The sequence below is a fragment of the Perca flavescens genome, chromosome 8 (genome assembly GCF_004354835.1).
Source record: "Perca flavescens isolate YP-PL-M2 chromosome 8, PFLA_1.0, whole genome shotgun sequence".
Lineage (NCBI taxonomy): Eukaryota > Metazoa > Chordata > Actinopteri > Perciformes > Percidae > Perca > Perca flavescens.
Window position 1 is genome coordinate 22,594,285 of NC_041338.1, and position 26,725 is coordinate 22,621,009.

Genomic DNA, 26,725 nt, shown 5'->3' on the forward strand with positions numbered 1-26,725 from the left:
GAGGTGAAACATACTGGGTTGGAGGGTGGTGGTGGTGGTGGTGGGGGGGGGTGCGGGTGGGGGTGGGGGGGGGGTAATTATGTCTTCAAACAGACCACACTTTGCAATTATATCCTTCTTTTATGAGAACAGTTCAACAGATGAACAGATTTCTGGTTGAAGCAGATGAAACATTTTATCTTTATGATCGGCTTCAGAAGACATGTTAGGATAAAAAGACAGACTTGTTTGATTTGCCTGAGGGGTGTTTCAGTTGCAACACTGTTGAATGTGATATCGCCTTTTCGTTTTCTATTATGTAACTCCACCACTTCAGCCAAATAATACACCCAACAGGTTCAAGTATTTGAAAGAGGTACATCATCAGTTCTGGAGTATTCAGATAAAAAAAAAAGCACGCAAAAAAAGGATCAAAATTTAGAGTTGGTTACTCAGAATGATTGTATTACAATATAAATATTATATAATTATATTATTGGATTATTATCACTGTTGCAATAATTTATAAGCAGTATTTTAATGTTGCAGCTGATTGAGGTTGTTTTGTATGTTTGGGAAGTATAATCTGTAAAAATGTATCGTATTTGATATTAATTTGCAAAATAACTGTGGATGTCAAATAAATATAGTGGAGTAAAAAGTACACTTGTCTGTGAAATGTAGTGAAGTAGGAGTATAAAGTAAAATAAAATGGAAGAGCTCATGTAAAGTAGCCTCGTACCTTGTATCTAAATTGCACGTTAGTACACTACTTGAGTAAATGCCATTGTACTTCATGGGCAAAATCTCATAACTAAATAAATGCTCAGCTTCAGATTACCTTCTGACCAAATGCACATCTTCAAGAATGGGCCTATGCTGGCACGTGGCTGGAAACATTTGAACTAAATGAACAGCAAAGTTTAAATTCTGTTCTCCATAGAATTGGGTGAAGGGATTGGTGTAAATGTGTTACCCTTGCTCATTAGAATAACAAATTTCATTACAAAATTTCAGCCGAGGGAAACTCTCTAACTTTTCTAATCATTTTAATTAGCTGCCCTGCTCTCGACAAGTGGCTTCATGTGGAGAGATGAGAGTCTTATTGGCTTTTTTGCATTTAGATTGGAGGACCAAATATGAAGGTAAATATGATACAATACGTGAGAGCTTGTAGACTTGATGTAAGTACATGTAGAATATGATGTGAGAACTTGCAGAACAGAAATCTGAACTTGTATGTTAAAATTTGCACAAAAAAATATGCAAGCTTGTTGAAAAAATCTGAATATGTAAAATTTGGAATTTGCACTTGTAGAAAATGTTCACAAACTTGTGTTCTGAACACAATGTCAGCTGCAAACTTGTAATGCATTTTACTCATAACATTTAATCATAATGTTTTTTTTCTTGAGTCCCTTTTCCATCACAACCTCAACTCAGTGATTACAAACCTCTCGAATCTGTCATATGCTTTTGCACTTTTGGTGCAAAATTAATTTGTACATGTGGACTTAGGCTGTGGAGCTCTGAGGGAACAGAGCAGAGAGAGCAGGCTCCATCCAGGGACTCAAGTAATACAAATATACTGTATATATATATATATATATAATGAGTAAATGTTGCATTACAAGTTTGCAGCTGTCATTGTGTTTATGTAAATCATTCTACACATGTGAATATTTTTTCCTGTGACTTCACATTCAGAACACAGGTGTGTGAACAAAAGTTCACATTTTTGTTCTGCAAGTTCTCACATCGTATTCTACAAGTGCTCACATCAAGTCTACAGGCTCTCATATATTGCACCATATTTACCTTCATATACCCATGCTTATTAGCAAAATTTTAATGGAGAGTAAGTCTATATTTTAATAATTTATTTATTAGTATAATTTTTATTTTAAGAAAGTATTTCTGTATGCTAAACCAGGTTCATAGCATGTGACAGTAGCTTATCATATTTGTTTGTATTTCTTTGAAGCCATTTACAAAGTAACATTACCCACAATGCCACTCAGCCGCTGACAGCTCTTTTGGAGAATCTGGTGTGTTATGCCAAAGCTGGTCTTTCTTTGGTTATGCCAAACAAAACCATCTCTGATTATGCTCATGGATGGTTATGCTAGTAGCGCCTAACGTAGTTAGCCTCGAGCTGGTAGCCCCAAGCGATGAGATGAGGAGCAGGATAAAGAGGTCTGGTAAGCTAATTTCTCTCTTAACTCCACACCCCAAGTTCATTTTCATTTTCAAACTTGTAGTCTTCAGCCCCAACCAAAATACTTTATAGAACTTTTTCCACATATGCAGTAACGTTACTTCCCAAGACCTGTTAAAGGTGCAATACGTAACACTGACAGATAGTGTTTAAAATAGTTACTGCAGTACAAATTCAAAATACTGGAGAGAGTCGTCTCCCCCGCCCCCACCTCCCCAGACTCAAAGTTCACGTTGGTTGCCAGGCTGAGACCACAGCATCTACAGTCTCGCTTTGCCAGACTCTCCTCCAAAGCACGCTGTAGGAGCATCCACAACAATGTTGCTAGACAATTTTCTCACATAGCCAGACATTACTCCACAGCACAGCGGAGTAGCTAATGTTAGATGCTGGCTATATTGACAGTCATAGAAGCTCGTGCTCACGTGGAGCTCTGTACCCAACTGACAAAAACACTTTTCTGGCTTAGAATTACAGTAGGAACCGTTTTTACAGGTATATCTGGCAACCCGGCCTGGCTGACAAACTGGGCAGTGGACATCAACACACAGGCCAAAACACAAACAGAAATTCCAACACGGAGCAGAAATTTCAGAAAGAGGAAATACTGGCATTAGCATTGTTGTCAGAAAAGCTGGTATTTCAACTTAGCATGTTTCCTTAATATCTGATGATGTATTGGGGTCATTTTTTTTATTTATTACAGTAAATATATTACATATTGGACCTTTAACTTGTAGGCTGTGATGGACTTCTCCTTTATTAAAACGTAGTTCCCCCTAATTAATTAAAATTAAAATTGTACATCAGACCACAATAACTAATAATTAAAAAAGAAGCTTCAGCAGAAGGGAGAAAGGACAAGGAAAAGAGGGAGGGTTTGTGGTTTTTGGTTTTTGGAGTACTTTGTTTGTGAGTCTGTGACTGAGTCCATGTCCAGGGCCAGATTCTGGGTCATGATTGCTGATCACTGGATATTGTACTCTATCTAACCTCCAGGAGAGCTTTAATGCCATTCAGCACTCTTTCCAAAACCGTCAGCTACTTTTAAACTCTGGAAAAACTAAGTGCATGCTTTTCAATCGATCGCCGCCCACACCTGCTTCTCTGGCCAGCATCACTACGCTAGACAGGTCGGAATTAGAATATGTGGCAACTTATAAATACTTAGGTGTCTAGTTAGACAGTTCCCTCTCCTTTCAGACCCACATAAACCACCTCCAATCTAAAAATAGGTCTAGAATCGTTTTTTTATTCCGTAACAGGGCCTCATTCACTCATTCCGCCAAACTTGTCATGGTGAAAATGACTATCGTACCAATTCTAGATTTCAGTGATGTCATTTATAAAAATGCCCCAAACTTCCTCCTGAAAAAATTGGATGTGGTGTATCACAGTGCCATACTTTTTGTCACCAGAGCCTCATACGATACCCACCATTGCAACCTCTAAGCATTAGTGGGCTGGCCCTCGTTACGTATCCAGCGATTGTCTCACTGGTACCAACTAATTTACAAGTCCTCGCTAGGCAAAGCCCCGCTGTACCTAAGGTCACTGATCACCATAGCTTTACCTACGCTCAAGCAGATACATCTCTTTAGTCACTCCTAGAGTTTGTGTAGAAATACTTCCCCATTGAGTCTAGTTTTAAATGACATTTCAGTGCTGTGCTTGTTGCATCCATGTACTTTAACGCCTGTATGTGTGCTATCTTGTCTGTCCTCGGGGCCAGTCTGCAGATGGAGAGACTATTTTAATCATGTAGAAGAGCTTTGAAGCCCCTCTCTTTCCTAGGATACTTTATTCTCCATAGTTCCTGCTGAAGTAACTCAAATGCTTTTTGCTTAAGGTCTCAGTTGTAAATTATTGAGAGAGCTGTAGTCTTTCTAAATTATATATATAATCCTAGGTATGATTATTCAAATCCAGGCTGCACAGAGGATTACATTTTTATTTTAATTCTTCAATGCTGGTTTCTTTACATAAACCCGAGAGCTAAGATTTGTCTCCTTCTCTGCACACACATACTGATATTGTGTAAGGTGTTGAAATGAGATGAGTCACGTAGCAGAAAAGGAGATACAGTAAAGAGGGATGATGCAGAGCAGCATCCTTGCAGGGGAAAGCAGAAGGCAATTGGCTCAAGGACCCATGGAGTCCAGGGAAGCAACAGTCAGTGCGTTTACATGCAGTTAAAAATAACGATACCCCGGTTACAGCTGTGCATCTAAACGAACTGGAAGTTTGTTTCGGTCACAATATGACAGCAACAACAAAAAAACAAAAGCCACAGGAGCTGCATCACAGAGGTTTGACTCAATTGTTGACAGTCTCTCACCTCCCACTTCCCCATGCTGTGAAACCACATTGAGATTGTGAGCTTGACTGAATGTACACTTTGTCCTAAAGTTAAATTTGAAACGTTTGCTAGTGAATGAGTGAACTGAGAATGGAAATTCAAATGAAGATGCAATGTGCTGGCATTGTGCAGACTCATTTTCCACATATTATTGTAGTGCGGCTTCCTCCCTATCTCCCAGAAAGCAAACCAGTCTGACTAAAAAGGGAGGTCTTAAGTAATCTGATCACCACACTAATGGCATCTAGAGATAAATGCTGGCTTTCATTTTCTCATGGATTATATTCAGAGCTAGTATGTCTCTCAATTTATTATGTTGCAGATTAAAACAGACCACAGGTTATTGGAAATCTCTTACAAAATGTAATGCGAGGTAAATACGGCCACCTACATTTGCTGTTATGTTGTCATTTCAAATTAAACTGTTCCAGATTGGGTTATTGACAGACCACAGAAAGCTCCAGAAATCAACCTATTTTCATAACAATATGTATTTATGCACGCATTTCTCTTTCTCCCTCGATACTTTTGGTTTGAGCTAATCATTCCAAAATTGATTTCCCTGTGGTTCTTAGCTAACTTGTTTTGGCCCGAGGCACACGCGAAAAAGGAGGCAAGAGCACACAGAAGTGGGGCTACTGCTCCCCTGTGAGCCAGAGGATGGGTCTATTTGTGGAGCTATTTCTGTTTCCGTCTGTCAGAGCATCCACAAAGGCTGCTGAGTGCTGGCCAGAGTGCATGTGAGGGAGTAACAGGAGCAATAAAGGGGAAGACAGTGAAGACACTGATGATGCTTTTTGGCTGGGCTTCAGGCAAGGACAGAATCAATGCAGTGCAGGATGCGAAGGAGCACACTGAGCTGATATCGTACACCGTGTGCTGTTTTGCTTGTCCCCCATGTGGACTGTTAATTAGACAGGCAGTATGAGGGCCCTGTGTTTCTGCTGTCGATCATAGCCTCTACAGAGAGGTTGCATACTTGGACCAGGCTTCCTATCCAACTGGTCACACTCTGCAGGGGATGTAGGAGGACGAGCCAGCCTCCTCTGACATTAGCATGGATGGAGGACAGAGCAGCAGATGACATGTGCAGATAGGAGTGGGAGGCTGAATGAAGCACGCTTGTGAGTCGCAGCATGGGCACATGGGCACATGCTACTTATAATGATAGGCTTTCAACTTGAGTTCATAATGCGTTTACTCTTTTGTTGTCAGCGCTCAAATTGCAGAGGGAACATGGATGGAAAGGATTAGAAACACAGAGTGCAGTATTCTAACCTCAGTGAATGCAGCAGCATCAGGCTAATCTTTCACTTTACTGTCTCTAATATGTTCTATTAGAGGTCAGCGTTGAACATGCGTGCGCTCTGGTATGTTGCAAAGGTCAATTACCCCCACTTTCTTTATTACAAGGCAGACTGTAGAAACAACCATCCAAATGGAAACATACTTTCTGACTCTATTAAAAAAGTTGTTTCTAAAGTAGAATGTGAAACTGACATAATCAAAACTATGTGAATGAAGCCTCAATGTGTCATTAACCTGTCTCTCTGACATGATTACTGTCCAGACCTCTGAACCTGGATGTGAACTGATCAAATCTCTATTGGTCCAACAAGCTTTGGTTTAGCCCTGCTCAAACAGATCATCAGACACTATCATTATCGTTCTAGTTGTCTTGAGGAGTGGAAGAAGTATCCAGATCCTTTACTTAGTGAAAGTACTAATATAACAATGCAAAAATCAGATGTACTGCATGTAACATCTTGCTTATTATTATCAGTCAAATGTACTTAAGGTATACTATATAAAAATACTAAAGCTGAATGGCCACTTTTGTGGTGTTATATATTATAGGATTATTATCACAGGGATACATTATATATTATAGGTGAGCGGCATTTTTGTTGTCTTTAGTCAAGGTTGAGCTCATATGAACTACTTATAACGTGTGCAGTATATACATGGTGCAGTTTAACCTGTAAAAACTTAAGCCATTATTTTGCAGAGCAGTAAGAATATTTCTGTTTTCAATTTAAATACCTTTTCTAGAAATGAGTGTCTCTATCTTAAACAGTAAAGAATAAAACAAGTTGCAGCACCAGTTAATTCTAATTATAGAAAAGTTGATTTAAGAAAATTTAAGAAGCAAGTTGATCGGCATTGAAAACAGGCAATAAAACTTTATTGACTCACACTAAAATGACTGGATAAGAGGGACATTTGTCAATGAACAATGCATAATGTTTAAGAAGCTGATCACATGTTTGGTTTGATAATAATATGCAAAAAAAAAAGTTGTGGAGTAAATAGTACAATATTTCCCTCTGAAATGTAGTGGAGTAGAAGTAAAAAGTAGCATTACATGGAAATACTCAAGTAAAGCACATGTACCTCAGAACTGTAAGCACAGTACTTGAGTGAATGTAGTTACTTTCCACTACTGGTCATCTTCACTGTACAACAAAGCAACCTGACACATCTCATGGTGAACCCTGGGACCTCCGAACTGATTCACATGAGTTCCTCCATGATATGTGTTCAGCTGTTACGTTTTAGCTGACTCTCCGTGAATGTTCTCTGGCAGGTCAGGCTTCGACCTCACATTTCACATTGTGTCTTGTTACATTCTATGTAAAAGGCGAAGCCAAAGGTCAGGTTAGGTGTTGTAGGAATAGCTAGGAGGTCTTTCTGGTCAATACCTTCCTGTAGAAGCTCAATGGAATGGAAAGGGACTTATGTAGGCCACAAATTCAGTAGCTCCCTTTTGTATTTCAATAATTGTTGGAAGAAGAAGTAACATGCTTGAATGAATGAAATGACTAGGCCTACATTTAAGGCACTTAAATGTTCCTTGTGGTTTGACTGAAATTGTAGAGACATTTGGTGTCAACATCCAAGAGTTTTTTTCTGCGATAGTATTACTCACTGAGTAAATTTAAGACACCAAGTTCAATAGACATATGTGTGGTCGTGCTGACAGTTTGTGTTCATAGTTTGAGTCCACAGATTAATTTCTGACGTGCCACTGAGTATTTACTCTTTCGCTAATGGAAGCTTTGCAGTCTTTACCGGTACAGAGTAAGTAGCTTAGTCCATCTACGTGTACTTGAAATGCAAAAGGCAGACCTCCTTTTCTTAGATTATTTTTGGGGGCATTTTGCCTTGATTCCTAAAAGTGTAAAGAGATGGACAAGAAATGTTGGGAGAAAAAGAGAGAGTGGGGATGACATGCAGCAATTAGATGAGAAGATCGATACCATTTTCCCGTTTGTTTGTTAACAGGGTACAGCCCCAGCTATTTAGCTTAGATTTGCACAAAATCTAAGCTCTGTCTGTTTCTTCTGCCTGGCTCTGTCCAAATGTAACAAAGTCCGCCTACCAGCAGCTCTAAAGCTCACCAATAAATACGTTATATCTTGTTTATTTAAACCTTACAAAAACTGAAGTGTAAAAATGTCAATTTGTCATTTAAGGGACCGTTATGTGCTGGACTATGGCTGGGAGCAGTAACTCCATTGAGTCACCGCTGGTTGCCTGGCAACTGCTCCAGGCCAATAAATAGTCTGATGCATAATTTTAAAGCAGATTTAGTTGCCTTTGGACTGAGACAGGCTAGCTGTTTCCATGTTTCCAGTCTTTATGCTAAGCTAAACTAACCGGCTGCTGGCGGTAGCTACACATATTTAACATGCGGACATGAGAGTGGTATCAATCTTCTAACTCGCGGTTTCCATAAAAAGTTGAATAATTCCTCTAAATACAATATATATAGCCAACCTGGAAACTGTAAAATTCAATATGATATTTCTAGTAGATGCTTAAGAAAAACTTCATTCATCTCATAATCTTAATACCGTTACGTTTATTTACTCTTAAATGAATAGTACATTTAAACATGACAAACAGCAATATACACTGAATCAGCGCGAGTCCTCTACATATGTGGAGTGAGAGTTAAGTCACAGCAGGGGGAGGAAATATTAGTCAATCCATAGGCAGCTCGGGCCAGAGCTCATGTTTTCATAACACAACAGAAGAACAGAAAAGCTCCACTGAGGCCAAGGACAATGAGAGGTCGCTGTGTGTTAAGCACCAGCAAGTACACAATCACTTTATATCTCAAGTGTTTCCGTATCAGGTGCAAGAGACAAGTTAAGATACACAGCATCAGTTGTTATACAACTGGGGATTACTGGCTGTGCTTCTTGCATTCCTCTTTGCATATTACTCCTAAATTCGTTACTGTACACCTCCACTATCAGATAAATCTGTTAACGAGATGCCTTTAAAATGAGATGACGTCATTTCCGGTCCAGTCATTCGTTTTGTTAAATGGAAGCACAAAATTCCATTCAGAAATACACACAAATCCAATTGGTTGCTCTTTCAAAAAAAGAAGAGGCTAATACAAACACACTAATGCATGTTCGCTCCACACATACATTTTGCACATACACATAATTGTACACAAACTCATTGACTTGCTGACAGCCCCCCCCACACCCACTCTCTGTTTCTCTTAGCTGAGAAATACCAGCTCCTTGGGCTCAGCCATCTGTGACACTCTGAACCTGCTGACCTTGTGGAACAGCAAACCCGCAAATTAGGCTTAAACCTTTGGCTGAAACCTGTCCTCCTGAGGATCAGATGTCGGACTCAATGTGCTGGGCTATGCTTTGAAGCTATTTCTACTTCGTTCACACCTCTTTGCCGTCATAAGTATGTGTCAGAGAGGTACATTCCATTCCGTAAAAACCTCAATTTATGTTAGTTTCCATTAAATCGTATATCCTTACATAAATATATGACTTCCTCTAACTGCTTCTCAAATGTTAGAGCATTATTTTGATTTGCAACATGCTGCTGTTGTCCTTTGCAAAAAGTTACACACAAGCTCTTATTTATTTATTTTTTTATCTCAGAGTAAGTAGAGAAGCTGTATCTGGAAAAATAACACACAGTCCCGCTACATATTCACAATTGTAATACTGCAGAAAGGATTGACTTAACTTGGGTATTCTCCAACCAACACAGTATGAAATGAGCAGAAGTAGAGTCACATGCACAAATATGTATATAATGGCAATGTAGTGCTTTATTGGGACAGAAAACGTGTCTTTGAAAAGCCTTGGGGCTTACAGCAAAGAAAGATTTAGTGCAGGATAAATGGTTGTAATGTTGAGTGTCCTTGACTGGCTTAGTTTGTGGTTACACATAATTAGCTGAGTGACGATCAAATTGTTTAACCAGGATCCCGCTAAGCTGAGCTCCAACCAATGTTGCGTGAATTCAGACCTTCTTGGAAAGTTGATGGGCCACGTGGGAGGCTTGAGCTAAAATTAGGGTAACTGAGTTTCATCCTGACTACGAGATTTGTGCCCAAAGTCCACAGAATACCCCTTCACCACCACCACCCTCCCCCCTGTTGCCACTACTCTTTAGGCTGTTGGCAGATTCATTTGTGATTGACCTAGTTAATGTCTCTGGAGAGATGGAGGTAAACATACGCAATTGCTCCTATCCAGAAAACCTGGAATTTTCCATACTTTACACACAAAGTTCACAGACCAGGTCAGTGTCCATAAAAAGGAGGATAAGGGGAACATGTTTGACTTGTAATCTACTATAATGGAAAATAATGCACTATATAATGAATAGGGTGTCATTTCAGACAACGTCCTGGCGTTGTGCTTACTGTCATCGCTTTCAGGGACACTTGAATGGAACAAAGCCAACCTTAATGTTATCAATTACACCCTTGATTTACCTGCTGTGAGAGTCTGTGTGAGAAAGGTCTAAGCTGTGTCTGAATGAAGACATGTAGTTTTACAAAATGTCACTTATAAAGGGAGCTGTGATTGCAGTGTGCGTGTACTTCTTGTATTGCAATGTTATTGATCATTTTTAACCATTGCATAGCCCTACTGAGGTGTTGTGGGTGGACACATGGCTAGTCTGGTCTCTTAAAACACCTATTTTCTCAGGCCACCAGACTTTTATCGCCTAAATATGGGGTCACAGGCCTGGAAATGTAGTCTAATAGCAGAAAAAGGTCTTATTATCATATTAACTACGATGAATCATCCAGCCCTTTCTTGTTCTTGACTGTGAGAAAAAAGCCCTGTGGCACACTGCTGCTCACGTCATAGTCGTTCTCTTCTTCAGCCTCATGGTGTCTTTATTTAGGTAACAACAGAAGATTCACATTTTTCAATTTTTTTTTTTAAAGCTAAGCTGTATAAAATGTAACCAAATATGCCTATAGCAAGAAATGCTGTGAATCATGCATTCCTGTGCATGCAGAATTTTCAATGTATGAAGCACTGAGAGCAGATCCTATGAAGTCATCATGCTAAAGATCCCATGGAGGAAGGATGCGGATGTTTGCACATGTGTTCACTTGTGGGCATGACAGGATGACAAGAGAATTAGATGATGGGGGGGGAGAGTTCACTGAAGGAATTAGGAAAGGGAGTGTACGTGAGAATGGGTAGTGAGGGGGCCGGAACAGGATTAGTTCTGAATGTAGAGTGATAGAAGGTGTGTGTGTGTGTGTGTGTGTGTGTGTGTGTGTGTGAGACAAAGTTGGGGGCAGGGGAGTAAGAGTGTGTCACGTGTATGCCAGAATAAGCACAGAGCTGCACAGGGGCGATCTCTGGACACAGCAGCAGCAGCAGCAGCAAGTCAGGAGCAGTCAAATTTGACTTGTTTGTGACACTGATCAAGTGAAGTAACGTAGACAGAATAAAAAGATAGAACAAAAAATATCTTAGGTTACCCTGTGCATTTGAGGTTAACAATAGTCCTGATATAATGGTGTTTATCAGTTAAAGTTGATTGAGAGTGTGTCACGTGTATGCCAGAACAAGCACAGAGATGCACAGGGGCTATCTCTGGACACAGCAGCAGCAGCAGCAGCAGCAAATCAGACCTCAGTCCCTCAGGTCCTTCATGCTCCTTCCACATGTACTTTCTGTAGCAACAACTCTTTGACACCTGTCCTCCCCCTCAGCTTATCTAACCTAACCCCCCATGCTTTACTCTTGCATGCTCTTACGTAGGATGGCTTTACTGTAAATGTGTGTTGTTGAAAGCCATTATACATGTGCTGCCTCATTTCTGCCCATGCATACAAGCAGGAGTAGGTGTCTTATGGGCCAGTATAGGGTACAGTCATCACTTAAAGTGCCATCTTGGTGTTCAAAAGGATATGATGGAGCAGAAGCAACTTCTCTCTGTGGCCTTGTTGAATCTCAGCACTGCTCTTCTAAAAAAGGCTGGAGAGATGCCAGGTACTCTTTTCACTTGAAAAGGTTGGGATGACATCCAAACAAAAGAGCTATAGTCCTAATGTGGGCCTCACAATGTTATGCAAGTGTATGACTGCAGGAGCATAATAATAAAAAACAAATGCATAAAGCCCATGTTGAAGCTTTTCTGTTCCAATTGGTGAGGAAAGCAGAAAGCCACACCTGGGGCAGGGCCAAGGACACGTGTTAGCCACAAACAACCCCCGCTATTAAAGATCTGTTCTACAGTAGATGGAAATTTCTGAGGTTGGACTCTTAACCGAACTGTAAACTAACTCTAAATGGGTGACTAATGCATGTCTGCTGTTCTGCTACAGCAGTGAGGTGAGCCTATGTGGCATCTTAACGTGGAACTGCACTCTGACATTTTTCTCCTGGATAAACGTGACAGTCGACATAACTTCTAAACATTCTTGGCTTCACTGGTGATTAAGAATATAATGTACAGATGAAATTTTTTCAGCGTGAGAGTTTGTCATGCTTATTGCTATAAACTATAGAAGAGTCTCTCTTATACAGACCTGTCTTTAATGTTCTTAAAAAAAAAAAGTTCAGTTAGTGGCTAAAACTCGATGATAAGGTGAAAAATCTGGCCTAAAATTACACAAAGTTCACAGAGCACAAGCTGGCATTGATGATTTGGTGGTATTGTAATTTACGAGGCATACAGGTTCATTAAACCCAAATGTGACTTGTTTGTGACACTGATCAAGTGAAGTAACGTAGACAGAATAAAAATATAGAACAAAAGGTATCTTAGGCATTTGAGGTTACAATAGTCTTAATATAATGGCATTTATCATTCAAACATCTCTTCAAACCTTTAAAAGTACACATGTGATGCTGTCTGTCTGAGCATGCCTGTGATGAAGTTTCAGGTCAGAACTCTGCTATGAAAGCGCTATGATCATCAGCTCCTCTCTAAGTGAGGTTGGATGGCTGCCTACTAAGAAATTATCAGCCAATATCGCATCACTTCTAGATAGGATCTCACACTAAAACACCCACATAATGATCCCATAAAAGTGCTAGCAGAGGGAGCGTGGGTAGTTCTACATTAGACATAGATTTGGCGGCTAGCCTGTTGTCAGCAGCTCTCCACAGGGAGCTTCAAGTAAAGACTTGGTCAACCTATCAAGAAGTGTCTGTCTCATGTCTGCATGTAATGACTACCCAATTTTGTGCTTATGTCACGCCACGTGATCACAACCCTTAGATGAATAGATACAATGGCAGAATAGAGTGAGTGGAGCGCATGTGTGAGGTTCACTTTTTTTTATCTCAGAAATCCCCTTATGTAACCCTAACCTTGACATTAAGATTATATTATACTGCTACTAGCTCAAAATGTTACATCATCTGAAATCAATATGAACACATTTGTTGACGGCAGTCTTTCTTAAAAGGCCTTTTAAAAAAAAAAGAAAGAAGTGGAAACCAATACTGAAAAGCTGGTTTCTGTAATATGCACACTGGCCCCAAGTTCCAGCCGAGTAAAGGAATTATTCAATGTGCGAAGGTAATGCTCGTGGTGAGCTCACAGTCCTCTGCATCATGTGTAGCTCTCCTCATCTGTGCGTGGAGAGCGCAGGCTGGAGCACTTACATAACCCAGTTAAAATATACCCCAGTCACATGTAACGTTCAGTCCTGCAGATAGATATCCCACCGTCGCTCGAGCTGTTTGGCAGCCGTTCAGACATTAGAGAGCGTCGTATAAACACACACACACACACACACACACACACACACACACACACACACACACATGTGAACTGTGTGGAAAATAGTCAGGGAGCTTTCTCTCTGAGTTAAGCGCATGTGACTGAGTAGAGCTGGACCGGGAAGAAGCCACAAAGGAAGAGAGGGAGGGTAAATGACGGGGGTGCCGGAAGTCCAGCCCTTTAAAGTCAAAAAAATGCACCCAGTATCACTTCTCCTCTGACTACATAACCTCTAACACTAACTCTAAATGCTATTGGCTGCGCCTTGACACACACAACTGTGCCCCCCCCCCCCTCACACTGCTGCAGCATGCCCACACTACGTGCAGTCACATTTCTGGTGTGTTGGTGGGGTTAACTCGACTGAAGGAGCATTTACTGTAACAGGATGAAATATCTGGAGGAGTGAGCTACACTAGAGAGAAGTAGAAGACACGTTTTCTAACCAAGATTAACAAGAGTTACAGAGTCCAGACTCAGGGAAGCTTTGCCCAAATTATGCAAGAAGCACACTTGTTTAGACTGTAAGAATCAGTCCATGACGATTTCAGCTTTTCTGTTACTGTAATGTGGAACAAAATGTGGAGATCATTACAAAATAAGGGCATTTGGAGTGTGCTGAAAACTTTGAGTCTGAGATTCCACTAGATTGATGTGTGCAATAAGGTTTTAATCTTTTGTAGAAGCAGACATGCTCAATTTATTTCAAGACTAGAGGTGACTCGAACAGCTGCTCCAAGGCCTTAAACTTTACAGGAAAAATGATGTCATCTTATCAAAGCTATGAATCGCTGCAAGGACTGAATACTCTGTCCCAACAGCAATTGTGTCCAGGCAGTGCATGTGTCTTTAAGGTCTGATCCACACTGTCATGGCTCACGTTTCTGTGCCCTGCAGCGCAGTTGTAATGTGAACAATGCTGTGGAAAAGCCCGCTGATTGGTGTCCCAATGTAGAGACATACTGCACGGTGAATAGCCTGGACACACACTCCGGCAGACACACACGTCACTATAGCTCCAGATTTGGGTACAGAACAGCTTACGGCCCAAAGCCTGCGTCCACCCAGCTGAGTCATATGCACAGCTCATTGCATGGGACAGCTGTTAGTAAGACAAGACACACACAAACATGATCCCTGCCAGCAGCACCCAAACACTCTCACATACTGTATAATACACCCGTATCCACTTGCAGCATACTTGCAGGTGAGGACACGTTCTCTCACTATACAGCATGCTGGGTCAACTGAGGCTATCAGCAAGTGCTCCACACTCAGTGAATGTTTTCAGTGGCTAGCATTAAACACGTCACCCTGTTTGAAAAAAAGAAACTGATTTTGCAATACTGGAAATTGTACACACATGCATGAAACAGGCCACAGGGCTTCCAAACTTCAGCTCGGTTCATAGGGTGAGGTGTGGCACCGATGTTCACCCATGCACCCATGCTTCTAAAAGGGTGGGTTAGGACAGATGTTCAGTGTATGCCCTATAATAAAGTGGGCGTTGGATTCTGATTTGGCTTTTATTTTTTATGAATGAACACGAGAGACATCCAGTCTCTGTGGGATACAGGATCAGCCAGCTTCTCTGACAAATTGAAAATCACAGTGCCAGTTTGTGTTGTGTGACTCAACCTGGATCCTAACAGGAGCATGCACAGATAAAAGAGTTCCCTTTGTGAGGAGATTGCAAATTGCTGCTGCTGTTGTTCTTTATGTGGATGACTAATTGCAGCACAACTGAATGGAGCCGGATTATTGGAAAAACATAAACGTTCCCAGAGATCACACAGAAGATTTAATGAAACATTTAGAACAATCTACAGTTTTAACACTGAAAACCACTTTTAACAAAAGACAATTGAGAAGCTGTGCTAATCTGTTAACTTAAATAAAGACACTGTTTTCTCTACATTGTACAATCTGTGCAGTTTAAAGTGCATTAAATATGTCTTTGATCCCAAAAAAATATAGATGTCTGTTTTCTTGGGCTTTGAAGTGGATGCGGCATACTCGATAGTGACATGGGAGCCTTGAAGACAAAAAAGGGAAATGAGTTTGCTGGGAATCTTTAGGAAGCTCTCGGTCGTCACAAAGTCTGGGGTCGCCGGAGGATCTGGGCCTGGGGAGCAGAACGACAGGATACTGTTTATGGGATGTTTAATAGATTGCAGCAGCTCACAGGACAATTAAAATTCAACATGAGTGGCTCACTGTGCCAGCAGGCGTGTCGCCTCAATCGGCTTTATGGGTGCTCTGATGTCTGTGGTGGTGCATTCTTCCCAGCAGGATGTGATTTAAGGCACAGCAGCAACGAGTAAACCCACTGTTAGGACATTGGGCTGCCGGTGCCCTTGGCCTGCCTGCTCCTCCCTTTGACAGCAGCACAGAAAACAAAAGTAGCCACATACGCTCTCCCATGATCATCTGCACAAAATGCTCTTAGAACATAATTACCATGGTGTAGGCACATTATAGAAAGTACAGAAGACAGTCTAAGACGTCCTTTTCCATTTTATGTCAGACAGTTTTGCACCCAGTTGTTAAAACCGTGTTTGGCTCCGTTAACATCTCACAATGTGTTGTTTAAATTCAGCTTGTCCTCGTTGCCAAATGAGGGTGACGAAGAGAGGAGGCCGGTTATGCTTTTTGTGGGTGGGTGTCTCCTAAACGCACGTGATCACGTTTACTGCTCAAGGCTTTGTGACTCACTGGCTCCAGGCTCAGGATCCTCGTCTGGCCTCTGTGTGCTCCTAATCACCAGCTAAGGCAGTCAAACAGAGGTCCTGTGAGTCACGTCTTTACCTCAAAAAAAAGAACAAAAGATGCAGATTGATCACACTCATGTCAATTGCGTCTTTAATTACAGCCAGTTGTGCCTGTATAAAATGATTTACTTATTAGTGTTTAAAGGCTGGAGCTTTTACAGATGAATAAAATGAAATAATGACTATTTAATGTGATCATAGTTCATGGTAATTTATCACTTATTCAGTCACCATTTAGAAACCTCATGACTGTATTTGAGTGGTGGAAAGTAACTCAGCCTAAGTACATTAACTGTATTTAAGAACAAGTTTGAGATACTTATACTTGAGTATGCTTACTCAGTACTTTGCATTGATACATTTTTTTCTTTTTACTCTCCTTTTTACCCCAAAGCTATTCAGATTAATATTGTACATACTAAACATATTAGTTTATACATTATGATGCATTGATACAGATTACTAAATAATATAAAGCAGTTAAAACTTGAATATGTAACATATAAGGGACCATTCTGCCTAATACTTAGAGAAGGCTACATTTTGTTGAGTATCATTTTTAGTGTGGTATTGCTACTTTAAATGATAACTCTATTAAATGGTCTAAATACTAGGCCTACCTCCACCATTAATAAATGTATTCTAAACATAGGAAAATGGCTGTCTAGACCACAATCCATGTTCAAATATAGTCTGCTGAAGCGTCCTTGAGCAAAAGCTCTCATCGTGAACTATAACAGTTGTTCCTGAAACTGCTGACTGCGCCTTTACCAGGCTTATCAGTTTACTAACATGCCACAAGTCAGGCATCATCATCCAGATGATATAATGAGGAAGAATGCCTGTAGAATGACCAAAACTAGCCCTACGTTGACTTTTCGCCCAGCTGCTGACTTGAAACCGATCCGCGTGTCCACGTGTTTGTGTCATTTCCATGTCATTTGCATATGTAAACCGGCCTCGCCTATCGCTCCGCAGCTGCACCGAAAGAAGAAGCCGATTTGTCAGTCGGGGGCTTTTGAGGAGCAAATGGGAGGGCAGGTCCCCGGTAATCCCGCCCTCTCAGACACGTTGCCTTGGGAGAAGCAACACGGGCCGATTGCTGGATGTAACGTTACTGTCTCCGCACCATAGTCTATGCTCCACACTCACACAGCGCACGTCCAACACATCAGCTGCTCTACTCTCGACCCGGCAGTCCTGCTGGATTTAACGCTCAACAACCAGCCGCTCCATCCTGGGAAGGTACGTAGGCCTACCCTCTCTGATCCACGTCTCAGTCGTCCGGACAAACATCACTAATTATCCTTGTGTGTGGATGTTAAACATTTAATAAAAAAAAAATAATAATAATATAGCCTACAGGAATTTGGCCCATACATGCAAACATGTTTTTGTTGCGAAGGATTACATACTATAACGTGAGAGATAAAGGTGTGACAATGATCATTAGTTCTGTTGTTTCTTGTTGGGTTTTTTTTACAAACTAACAGTGCCTGCTGCCAAATGTACTATGCCTGATGAGGAAGTCTATTGTGTCTGTTACCCAACTAATTTGAAACCTGCATTAAGGCGGACACATCGGATCATTCATTTTATCATTTATTTTCTCTTATGGAAAGATGGCGATGTTTGATCTCTGGATGGGAATTATTCTCATATAATTAAGATTTATCGCCGTTTTTTTTAGACCAGAGTGTAAATGTGTGAAGTGGTGGGCATATCTTTTCATGTGCCCGACCTACACAGGTAGATAGAGAGATGGATATCATAAAGGATATCTGCTATCGGTGTATTTTATCAAAGGAATGTCCGTTCCATAAAAGCAAATTGAAGTAGAAGCTTTTATCAGTAAGCAATTAGAATTTGTGTCTGTTGGACTGCAGGACTGTGTGGTGTATGTGGTGACTATTTGAACAAGTGTGGTATCTGCATGCTGTTTAATGACACAATTCAATCAAGCTAATAAGGAATCCTATGGATGTGTACTGTAATATTTATTTTCTAAGGAACTGACTAGTGGTTGATCTTTCCCTGGTATTATGTTGGTATGGAGTCTTTTTATAGAAAAGCACAACATGTGACTGAGAAGATGATTGTATTATAGGATGTATTCAATGATATAATAAGATATACAGCATGGGATAGGCAATACAACGTCATATTCCACAACAGTTTAATCATGGACGTTTTGCACTTGCACAGATGTGTTTTAATTAGATAAAAATGTTATTTCTTGATCAAGATTAGGTTAAATATATTAAAATTAGATTTCATTTAATATGCAGTACAGTAATTATACATATATAGGCCTAGCATAGGGAGTTATGAATTTAGTTATACATATTTTACCTCTGTGTGTTGTGTAGTGTTACAATTTATAAAGAACCATCTGGAATTGAATATTAAAACACATATTAGTTTAATCAAATCATTGATGCTGGACATCTTGATACTGTGTAATTCTAAGATCTCCGCTCTCTTGGATATGAAATACACATAACATTTTATTACAGCGGTTCCCCATGTTGTGTGGTTGCAACTGTGGCCTCAAAGGAGCAATATTATAACCTGCAATCGGAAACATCTGAATAGCTAGTAAATCTCTGCTCCACCCTCCTCTGTAACAATAAGATCAGAAGGTAGTCGTCCTGTGACAAAGACCTAGGGAGCAATTAACTCTCCTACCCTCAAATTTTACCGGAGAGAGACATGCCAGGCGTTAACCACTCAAAACACCAAAAATAATCCCTGTGCTGAAAATGCTGTTCTCACTTCCATTTATATAATCACTGAGGAAACATGTTAGAGAGATCTAAATCCATTTAACATGTGAGAATAGCATTTGATCAGAGGAGTTTTTCTTCACGAGGCCCTCTTCAACACAAACAAACATTGCCAGTATCTCATTTTGTAACACCCCCCCCTAGCCAAGTGTCACTTGTGTTGATGGGAGGTCTGCAGTCTGAGACACTGGTCGTCATGTTGGCAGACCCTTGCCCCCTTTGAATAAACAGGCAAACAATGTTTATGAATGATTGTGCTGGTAGCCAATAGGGCCTGAATGGGGAAAAATACTCAAGTTGGCAATTGTTAAATGTATATTGTATGTATTTGTTCTTGTCTTGATGTGGAATTTATAAAAAAAATAAGATTTAAGTGCCTGAAGGCTTCACAGAATCATTGTTGACACTAGAATGTTTGGTGTTTGCTTTTGATGGTGGCTAGTCCGTGTTTACTAGCTCAGGTGTTGCATCTGTAAAACAAACAGGTCATTGTGGTCTCAACAACTGAGGTCTCACTGCCACCATCTGCTCAGAGTCCTCAAGCAGACATGAATAAAGGCACAGACACGCCTTTATTCATGTCTGCTTGGTTGGAGGTGCAGTTTTTTTTTTAATTTATTATTCAGACTAACCTGCAGTGTTTGCCCAAGGACGCTGCATATATTTAAGCTGTTATATGGCTTGAATTTGTCACTTTTTAGCACAAGTTTCTCATCTTCATCACTGTGCTGCCTGCTCCTTTTTTATGCTTTTCTGTATTGTCAAACTCATAGTAACCATGACTTTCTGTCTGTCAGGTCAGTGATGGTCAGTGCTAGTTAGAGCCTGCAGCCGAGGATGTCTGCTACGGATTCGGACAACTCCATTGACTGGCTGGCTAGTGACAATGAGGACGATGAGTGCGAACAAGAGTTTGACTGTACCGGAAAGCATAGCCAGACAGAGGCTCCTTCTTCCCCCATCACCCCACCACACCTGGGCACGTCTGACAGCAGCTGCCGCCAGAGCAGCGAGGTGAAATGGGGTGACGGTAACTGGAGCGAGGTCAGGGAGGCCTCCAGCCGGGGATTTCCCCACGGCTGCACTGAGACATGGGTCAGTGCCATTGGACTGTGTAAAACACAGCAAGGAGACAAAGCAAATGGCAAAAACACTCAGCAAGCACTGAAGAGACCTCACAGCTCCACTGAGGAGAAGTGCAAGGAACGGCAGCTCATTTCCAATGCGTCAGAGAAAAACCGAATTTTCAGCAGAAAGGTGAGCACCTCTGACTTTATGTCTGTTTCCCACAAGAGGTGCTGACAGCGTCAGCAAAACTAGAGCATGCACTATCACCTAGATTGACTCCCCTCCCCTGCTGGTCTTAAGGTCTCATTTATCATATTTTCCCTGTAAAGATGACCCTGTAACTGTAAGCAGAATAAGTCTTGCTTTTCTGAAGAACTAGAGTCATAATTCAAATTCAGTCAATCAGCAGAACAGTAGGGAGAGTTCAGGGATGATCTTAATCATGTTCAGCAACTTTTATATTAAAATGAACAGCAGTTTGTGGAAGCCAGTTGATATCCCTTACAAATTAATTTATTTTTGTTTTCAGTGCATGGAGCTACAATGCTACATTCATCCACTGTCATCTATCTTGAATGGCCTCCGTTCAGGCAGATACAGAGAACGTAAGTCGCTCATTTAATATCTTGTTTTTGTCTTTTGTCTTTTATCTTTTACAACATGTCTTTGTCTGTCCATCTCTGCTCCTGTCCTTGTTTCTCAGAGAAAAACATAACAATAGACTGGATAGACAACACACCACTCTTTTTCGGAATATGTGTCCCTGAGATTTGAGAGTGAGATGTCTGAAACATGCATTGTTGTAGGGCTATCAAGTAACCACAACTATTTCCTGTGTGCCCGTGTGTGTCTATCTTATATAATGGAGCTCATTTTGGATCAAGCTTCTTAGCAACTACACTGTTTTAAAATGTCCCCTTTAAACACATTTAAATGTTATTTTTTGCCAGTTGAGAACATTGTCACGCTTCAGACCTCTTGTAAATTAGCTGCTTGGCAGAGGGGAGTGAGAACATACTGTTTGTGAGTTGTCTGATAGGCATTATAAAGGTCTCTGGAAGATAGCGCAATTTTCAGACAGGCTCTAAAAACGGCTTCATTTGGGATCTTTGTGTGACCCAACACTTCCAGGCCACATAGGCAGGGAGTCTGTTCCCCCACACACACATTTCACACAATCCATCTGCTCCACAGACTCAGTCCTGCTGTCAACACGGTTCATGTGGCTCATGGTACAACTTATTCTTTTCCAGGACTCAGCAGTTTCCAGGAGAGTGTGGCCATGGACAGGATTCAGAGGATCATGGGTGTCCTGCAGAACCCCTGCATGGGGTAAGTGTCCTCAGCGTGACCCACATACTGTTATGCATGAAACAATGAGCCCTATCATCTTATAATATTCAGTATATCTCCTGTATGTTTTTGTAGCTACAAACACATTTTGAGACATGTGTGCTTCATCTGTGCAAGTGTGTGGTCAAAATGGTCCACAACATGTCTGTGACACATGGTTCACAGCAGGTTGCCCTGCGAGGAGCTGCTACCCCCACACATTCAGGATACATTTACTGCAGAGATGGCTGGGTCTCGCTGTAGCTGGGCATCTTGTTAAAAATGTATCAGGCTCCACTGTGGGAGCAGTACACTTGTGTCTGCTTGATTAGCTCTCCACTGGCCAGACGTTATAATGGAGTATGTTATCACCTCTTTAACAGAGAGGAGTCTTTGTCCCTCAATACGATCATTTTAAATGTTTTGATGTTTTACATTTCATCATAATGTAAAATAGAAAATGATGGCCATTCTCACGCTCTTTAGCATCTGATGTTGTATACTTAAGCACAAGGTAATATTAAAATCAATATCACAACATCATTTAGGATATATTCATATATTCTGACATTGCTTTACAGACAATGCACAAGCTTCCATAACACATTTAGATATTTTATGATTTTAGTTTCCTTTTAAATAAATAATTTTGACTAGGGCTGCAATATATAGCCTAATTATATTAATCTGTTGTTTAATTTCTCGGAATTTATTAATTTAGTCTAGAAAATGTCAGAAAGTAGTGAAAAGTCCAATGTGATGTCTTAATTGCTTGCTTTGTTCCACCAACGAACAGGATTTCATTTACAATCATAAAAAAACAGATTACATTTGAGAAATTTCGGTTGATTGAGTAACCAAACAATAAAACAAGCATTTTAATTAGACAACAAAATGCTTTGGAATAATTGCACATTATGATAATTTCAACACGATATGATTACACTGGAATTATATAAATGAAATAGCAGCTCCATGTACCACCTTCCTCTTTCAATTTAAAGCAGCTCTACTGGTACCTGTAAAGCATCAAGGTGTACTGATATAAGAATATTGTGCTGCTGAGTTTGGCACGGACTAATTGGAGCGCTCACCCACCAGCTGCTGCCCTCATATGGGAGACAAAGAGTGGGTGTGGCAGCCTCCCTGCAGACAGCCGGGACCGAGGCTGGATGGTGGACTAAACCCCTCCCTCCTTCCCGGGCCTGCTCTGTGTTGCCAGCTGGCAGCCCTTGCAGCAACACAATGGTAGATAGGATCAAAGTGACTTTTTTAGCAGTCACTGTTGCGAATAATCTTTCACATAAATTTAACATGCCCTGAATGGAGTATAGCAGGAAGGTCCTGATCATATGACACGGACTAATCCCAACCCACCATCTGGTTTTGACGGGTGGGAGTTAATAATGGGGCGCTGCGCTCTGCTGCCCACCTCCAACGCAAACTGCGTCACCACGATTAGTTTATTTTCACAATGACGCTGTTGGAGAGTGTTGTGGCTTTGGTGTTTTATATTTAGAGGCAAGTGGAGCCATTATACATCAGGCCACATGTGAGCTCAGAACACGTGAGAAATGTACTTAAGACAATCCCCGCCCTCACACACACGCACACACACACACACACACACACGGAGTACAGGCTTTGCTAAGTGAGTGAAGTGTTCATCCGCTGTTCAAGATTGCCTATTTCCTGTGTGAGCTTGATGGAGAGATAAGATTTCAGAGAAGAAGTTGGCAAGGTTATTGCTAGATTACTCAGCTTCATGCATGATTAAATAGTAAATATTTCTTCTGTTTCTTTCTCTCCTTCCTTCCTTTTTTCAGGGAGAAATACATCAATATCATTCTTAAAATGGAGGAAATGCTGAAGAGCTGGTTCCCTAATGTAAAACTCAGAGACCAGCTCACTGTCACCCAGACAGAGGAAGCTGTTCCTTCCAAGAAACCGAAGGTAAAGTTGTACAAAAGCAGAAATGTTGTGTAAGAGCTCTTTGGTTAGAGAAGGCCTGCTGCCAAGAACATATGGTGACACGCAGTAAAAGAGGGAGGAAAATATCTATTATTATTTAATCACAGGTCTGGGACAGGGGAGGGGGGGATTAAAAGCTATTTTTCCTGAGGTATTAGCGCAGTCTCAGGTTCGCTAAAAACAATGACAGAGGAGAAAAGGTAATTTTAGAGTGTTCCTAAGGGGATAAGAACGGTCAGAATACTCTGGAACATTCCTTTGCATTTAATTGGTCAGGATTTATATCTGTGGCTAATCCTGACACACCCTCAAATGAATTTGTACATGTACAATTTTTATTTCAAACCACAACAAAGCTGTTTTTCACTTTGTAAATGGTCATATTGTTTGCTAAGGCAACACTGTAACTTTAAAACTGCTATTATCAATATTTTTATATTAACAATGACTATTTATAATGTTACAAATTGTGTGAATGACAAATAATTATCACCCCATTCTGCTTCTGCTACTGCTTGTGCTCTACATGCATCTGTTTTCAGTGATAAAGCTCTGATAAACCCAGTGTACACTACCTGCCCAGCACTTAACAGCCAACAGATTAATTTAGCAAGTAGCTAGAGAACATACAGTGTATAGTGGAACAGTTAACCGCAAATGAATGCTCATGTTGCTCTGCGTCTACTGAATGCACAAATTGGCAAGTATTTGCTGACAGATTAGCTATTTTATTAGGTGATGATATATGTTGTGTTTTTGTTGTGCTCCCAAAAAAATCTATTATTGCAGGTTTTAAAGCCACAATGTGAAGAATCGTTATGTGATTATAACATCTTTCATATTTTGTCTGATGTCACAATTTGTTTGTAGAAAAATAAGAAAATCCCAGTGTAAATTGGTGCATGTTATGTGTTGCTTTCATCCAATTTATCTTAGTGGTCCTGGGTTAGATACTACCACTGGGTCCGCTAAAGTTGGGAATTTTCAAACCCTTCTTATAGAAGATATATATATAAGAATATTTTTTTATATGCATATTCATGTGTTTTGTCCCTGATTAATAAGCTACTAAACAATTTAAATTAAACTGCGTTTCCTTCTTTCCCAACAGCTATCTCCAGTGACCAACACTGCAGTCATGAGCCCCGTCACTGTCAGAGATCCTCCAGCTGGCGTCAAAACCCTGAGAGTCACCGACCTCACTCCTCCTGGAGCCTACTCCGCCAGTAACCTGAAGTGGCTCCACACGTCACCCATCTGCTCCCCCATAGCAGAGCAGGCCCAGACTGGCTCCAGGCACCTGCTGTCCCCCAGAGACCTAACGCAGGACAACGCTGTGTCCTCCAGCACAGACAGCCGCACTAAGACAGACTCGTTGCCCAGAGGCCCTCCGCCAGGCAAAATCAACGCACCCTGTCTAGAGAGGCTCCTTAAGTCCACAGAAAGCATCATCACCCGCAAGGGGATTGGGGGTTTGACGGACAGCAGCTGGTCCTAGTCCACACAGACGGCTGGGCGTCCAGCTGTAAGCACCTCACAGCCCAGCCTTTCCTACCCTGCCGGGAGCCAGTTAGCTCGCTTAGCCCATTCCAGCCTTCAGGGGAGACGGCAGCCTTCAAAAGGGACATCACAGATTCCACTTTAATGTGGAAGGCGTGTTGACGAACATGTTGTACTCTCTGTATGGGAATGTGCCCTCTCTAACATGACAAGTGTCTGCTTTAGTTCCCTTTTGTTGACCTATCTTTGTTTTTGTCTGCACTCTTGAATAGCGTGTGTGAGAGTGGGAAGGATAGATTTCACATGCCAAGATCACCTGAGCTAGTGATTTCACAACTGAACTGTTCCTACTGGCTTGTAGATGCAATAATACAATTTGAGTATCTGTGAAACCGCCATTATGCCTGAAAGGGAAAGCATTACAGGAGCAGTTTGTGCTGGAAGGGATTATTTTTCAGATATCCAGACATGTCAGTGGTCTACATATTCTTGTGCTGAAAATATGGGTAAAATGTAATGTTATTTTCTCCCCCCCACCACCCCATGACTCCACTCTTAAGTTTATTGATGTGACTGTTACTCATTTGTATACTTTATAAATAAGTCTTTTGGTACAACTGTTCTACCTCAGTGGGCACCACGTCACAGTTAGTGAGTAGGAAATGTGAACGCTAAGCTCAAAGTCTAGACACCTCACCAGATCTGCAGTGAGCCAAACGGCCTCTGACAGCGAGGTCTGTAGTACGAGTTGTTCCGCTTATACAAACAGGAGGATGCTTTCTCCATGGGGATGCTCTCGTGTCCTGACTGGTGCCATTGTAAAGAATGTCAACTGCAGATTTCTTTTTCAAGTCTCCCAGTAGAAGGCAAACAGTGCCTGTAACATCAAGCTGTGCCTGTAAGCCGGTTTGATAAAGAAAGAGAACCGTTCAGAATACCTGCTCCTTTGTGGGATGTACAAATCAGGAATTCTCACTCTCTTGCCATTTTCCTGTATCGAGTAAATTATTCAGATCTTGCCAACTACTTTCTGTGGTGGAGTAGAACAATTTTTTTTATTTTGCCACAGAACTGGACAGTGTGTTAGACCAGCAGAGAGGGACAAGGTATTTCTCTGTGTAAATCTTACAGGAAGGTTGTCGATTTACCCTGAAAAGTGGCCTTTATAGTGTGAAATTTTATACTTTCAAAATAAATGTGGTAATATTTGTTTGATGCAAAATGGCTACCAATTGTTTTTTGTGTGAATTTTCTTAAAACAGATTGGTAGAAGTTACCTTAAATGCAGAGAATCAGCAATTGCTCATAGGTTTTAGCTTTAACATTAGAGCATTAACATTAGTTTGAGCTTTAACACCGTATGTACACTTTAACATGCCTGTTGACGAACCAGACAGCAGAGTAACTATGCGAGCTGATAATAATAACTAATTGATAATTATAGATATACGAGCACCATTTTCAGTAAAAAACACAGGAAAGCCTTTGCATATGTCAGGAAAAGGCAATTAGATGGCTGCTGCAGAAACTGAGAAGATCATGACCGTGCTGTATTTCCTTTTAAGTGGCAGTTAAATGCACTTTTCTAAGTTCTGTGTGATCCAAGACACAATCTTCTGCTTCAACTGCCTGGAGCTGTACTCAGAGCTTTTCTTCTACACTGGCAATTTCTTCCAACTAGAATTCAAAAAGAAAACGGCGTTAC

At 40.9% G+C, this 26,725-nt stretch overlaps 1 protein-coding gene and 1 long non-coding RNA gene across 3 annotated transcripts; one reads left to right on the forward strand and one right to left on the reverse strand.

Annotated features, from left to right (window-relative positions):
* Window positions 1-15,409: 15,409 nt before the first annotated feature.
* Window positions 15,410-17,289, reverse strand: LOC114560268 (uncharacterized). 2 transcript variants are annotated; one of them, XR_003693167.1, is made up of 4 exons: window positions 17,233-17,289; window positions 16,308-16,400; window positions 15,810-15,968; window positions 15,410-15,717 (listed from the first exon to the last, which is right to left on the reverse strand). It is a non-coding gene; the product is annotated as an uncharacterized LOC114560268 (long non-coding RNA). The 2 variants fall into 2 exon arrangements; XR_003693166.1 differs by having other exon boundaries at window positions 15,810-16,400.
* A 93-nt stretch (window positions 17,290-17,382) lies between these two features.
* Window positions 17,383-26,248, forward strand: ciartb (circadian associated repressor of transcription b). Its single transcript, XM_028585537.1, has 6 exons — window positions 17,383-17,608; window positions 19,947-20,406; window positions 20,747-20,822; window positions 21,471-21,549; window positions 23,376-23,502; window positions 24,632-26,248. Exons 2-6 carry the CDS (start codon window positions 19,987-19,989, stop codon window positions 25,016-25,018), a joined length of 1,089 nt encoding a protein of 362 aa, XP_028441338.1. The 5' UTR covers window positions 17,383-17,608; window positions 19,947-19,986; the 3' UTR covers window positions 25,019-26,248.
* Window positions 26,249-26,725: the final 477 nt, after the last annotated feature.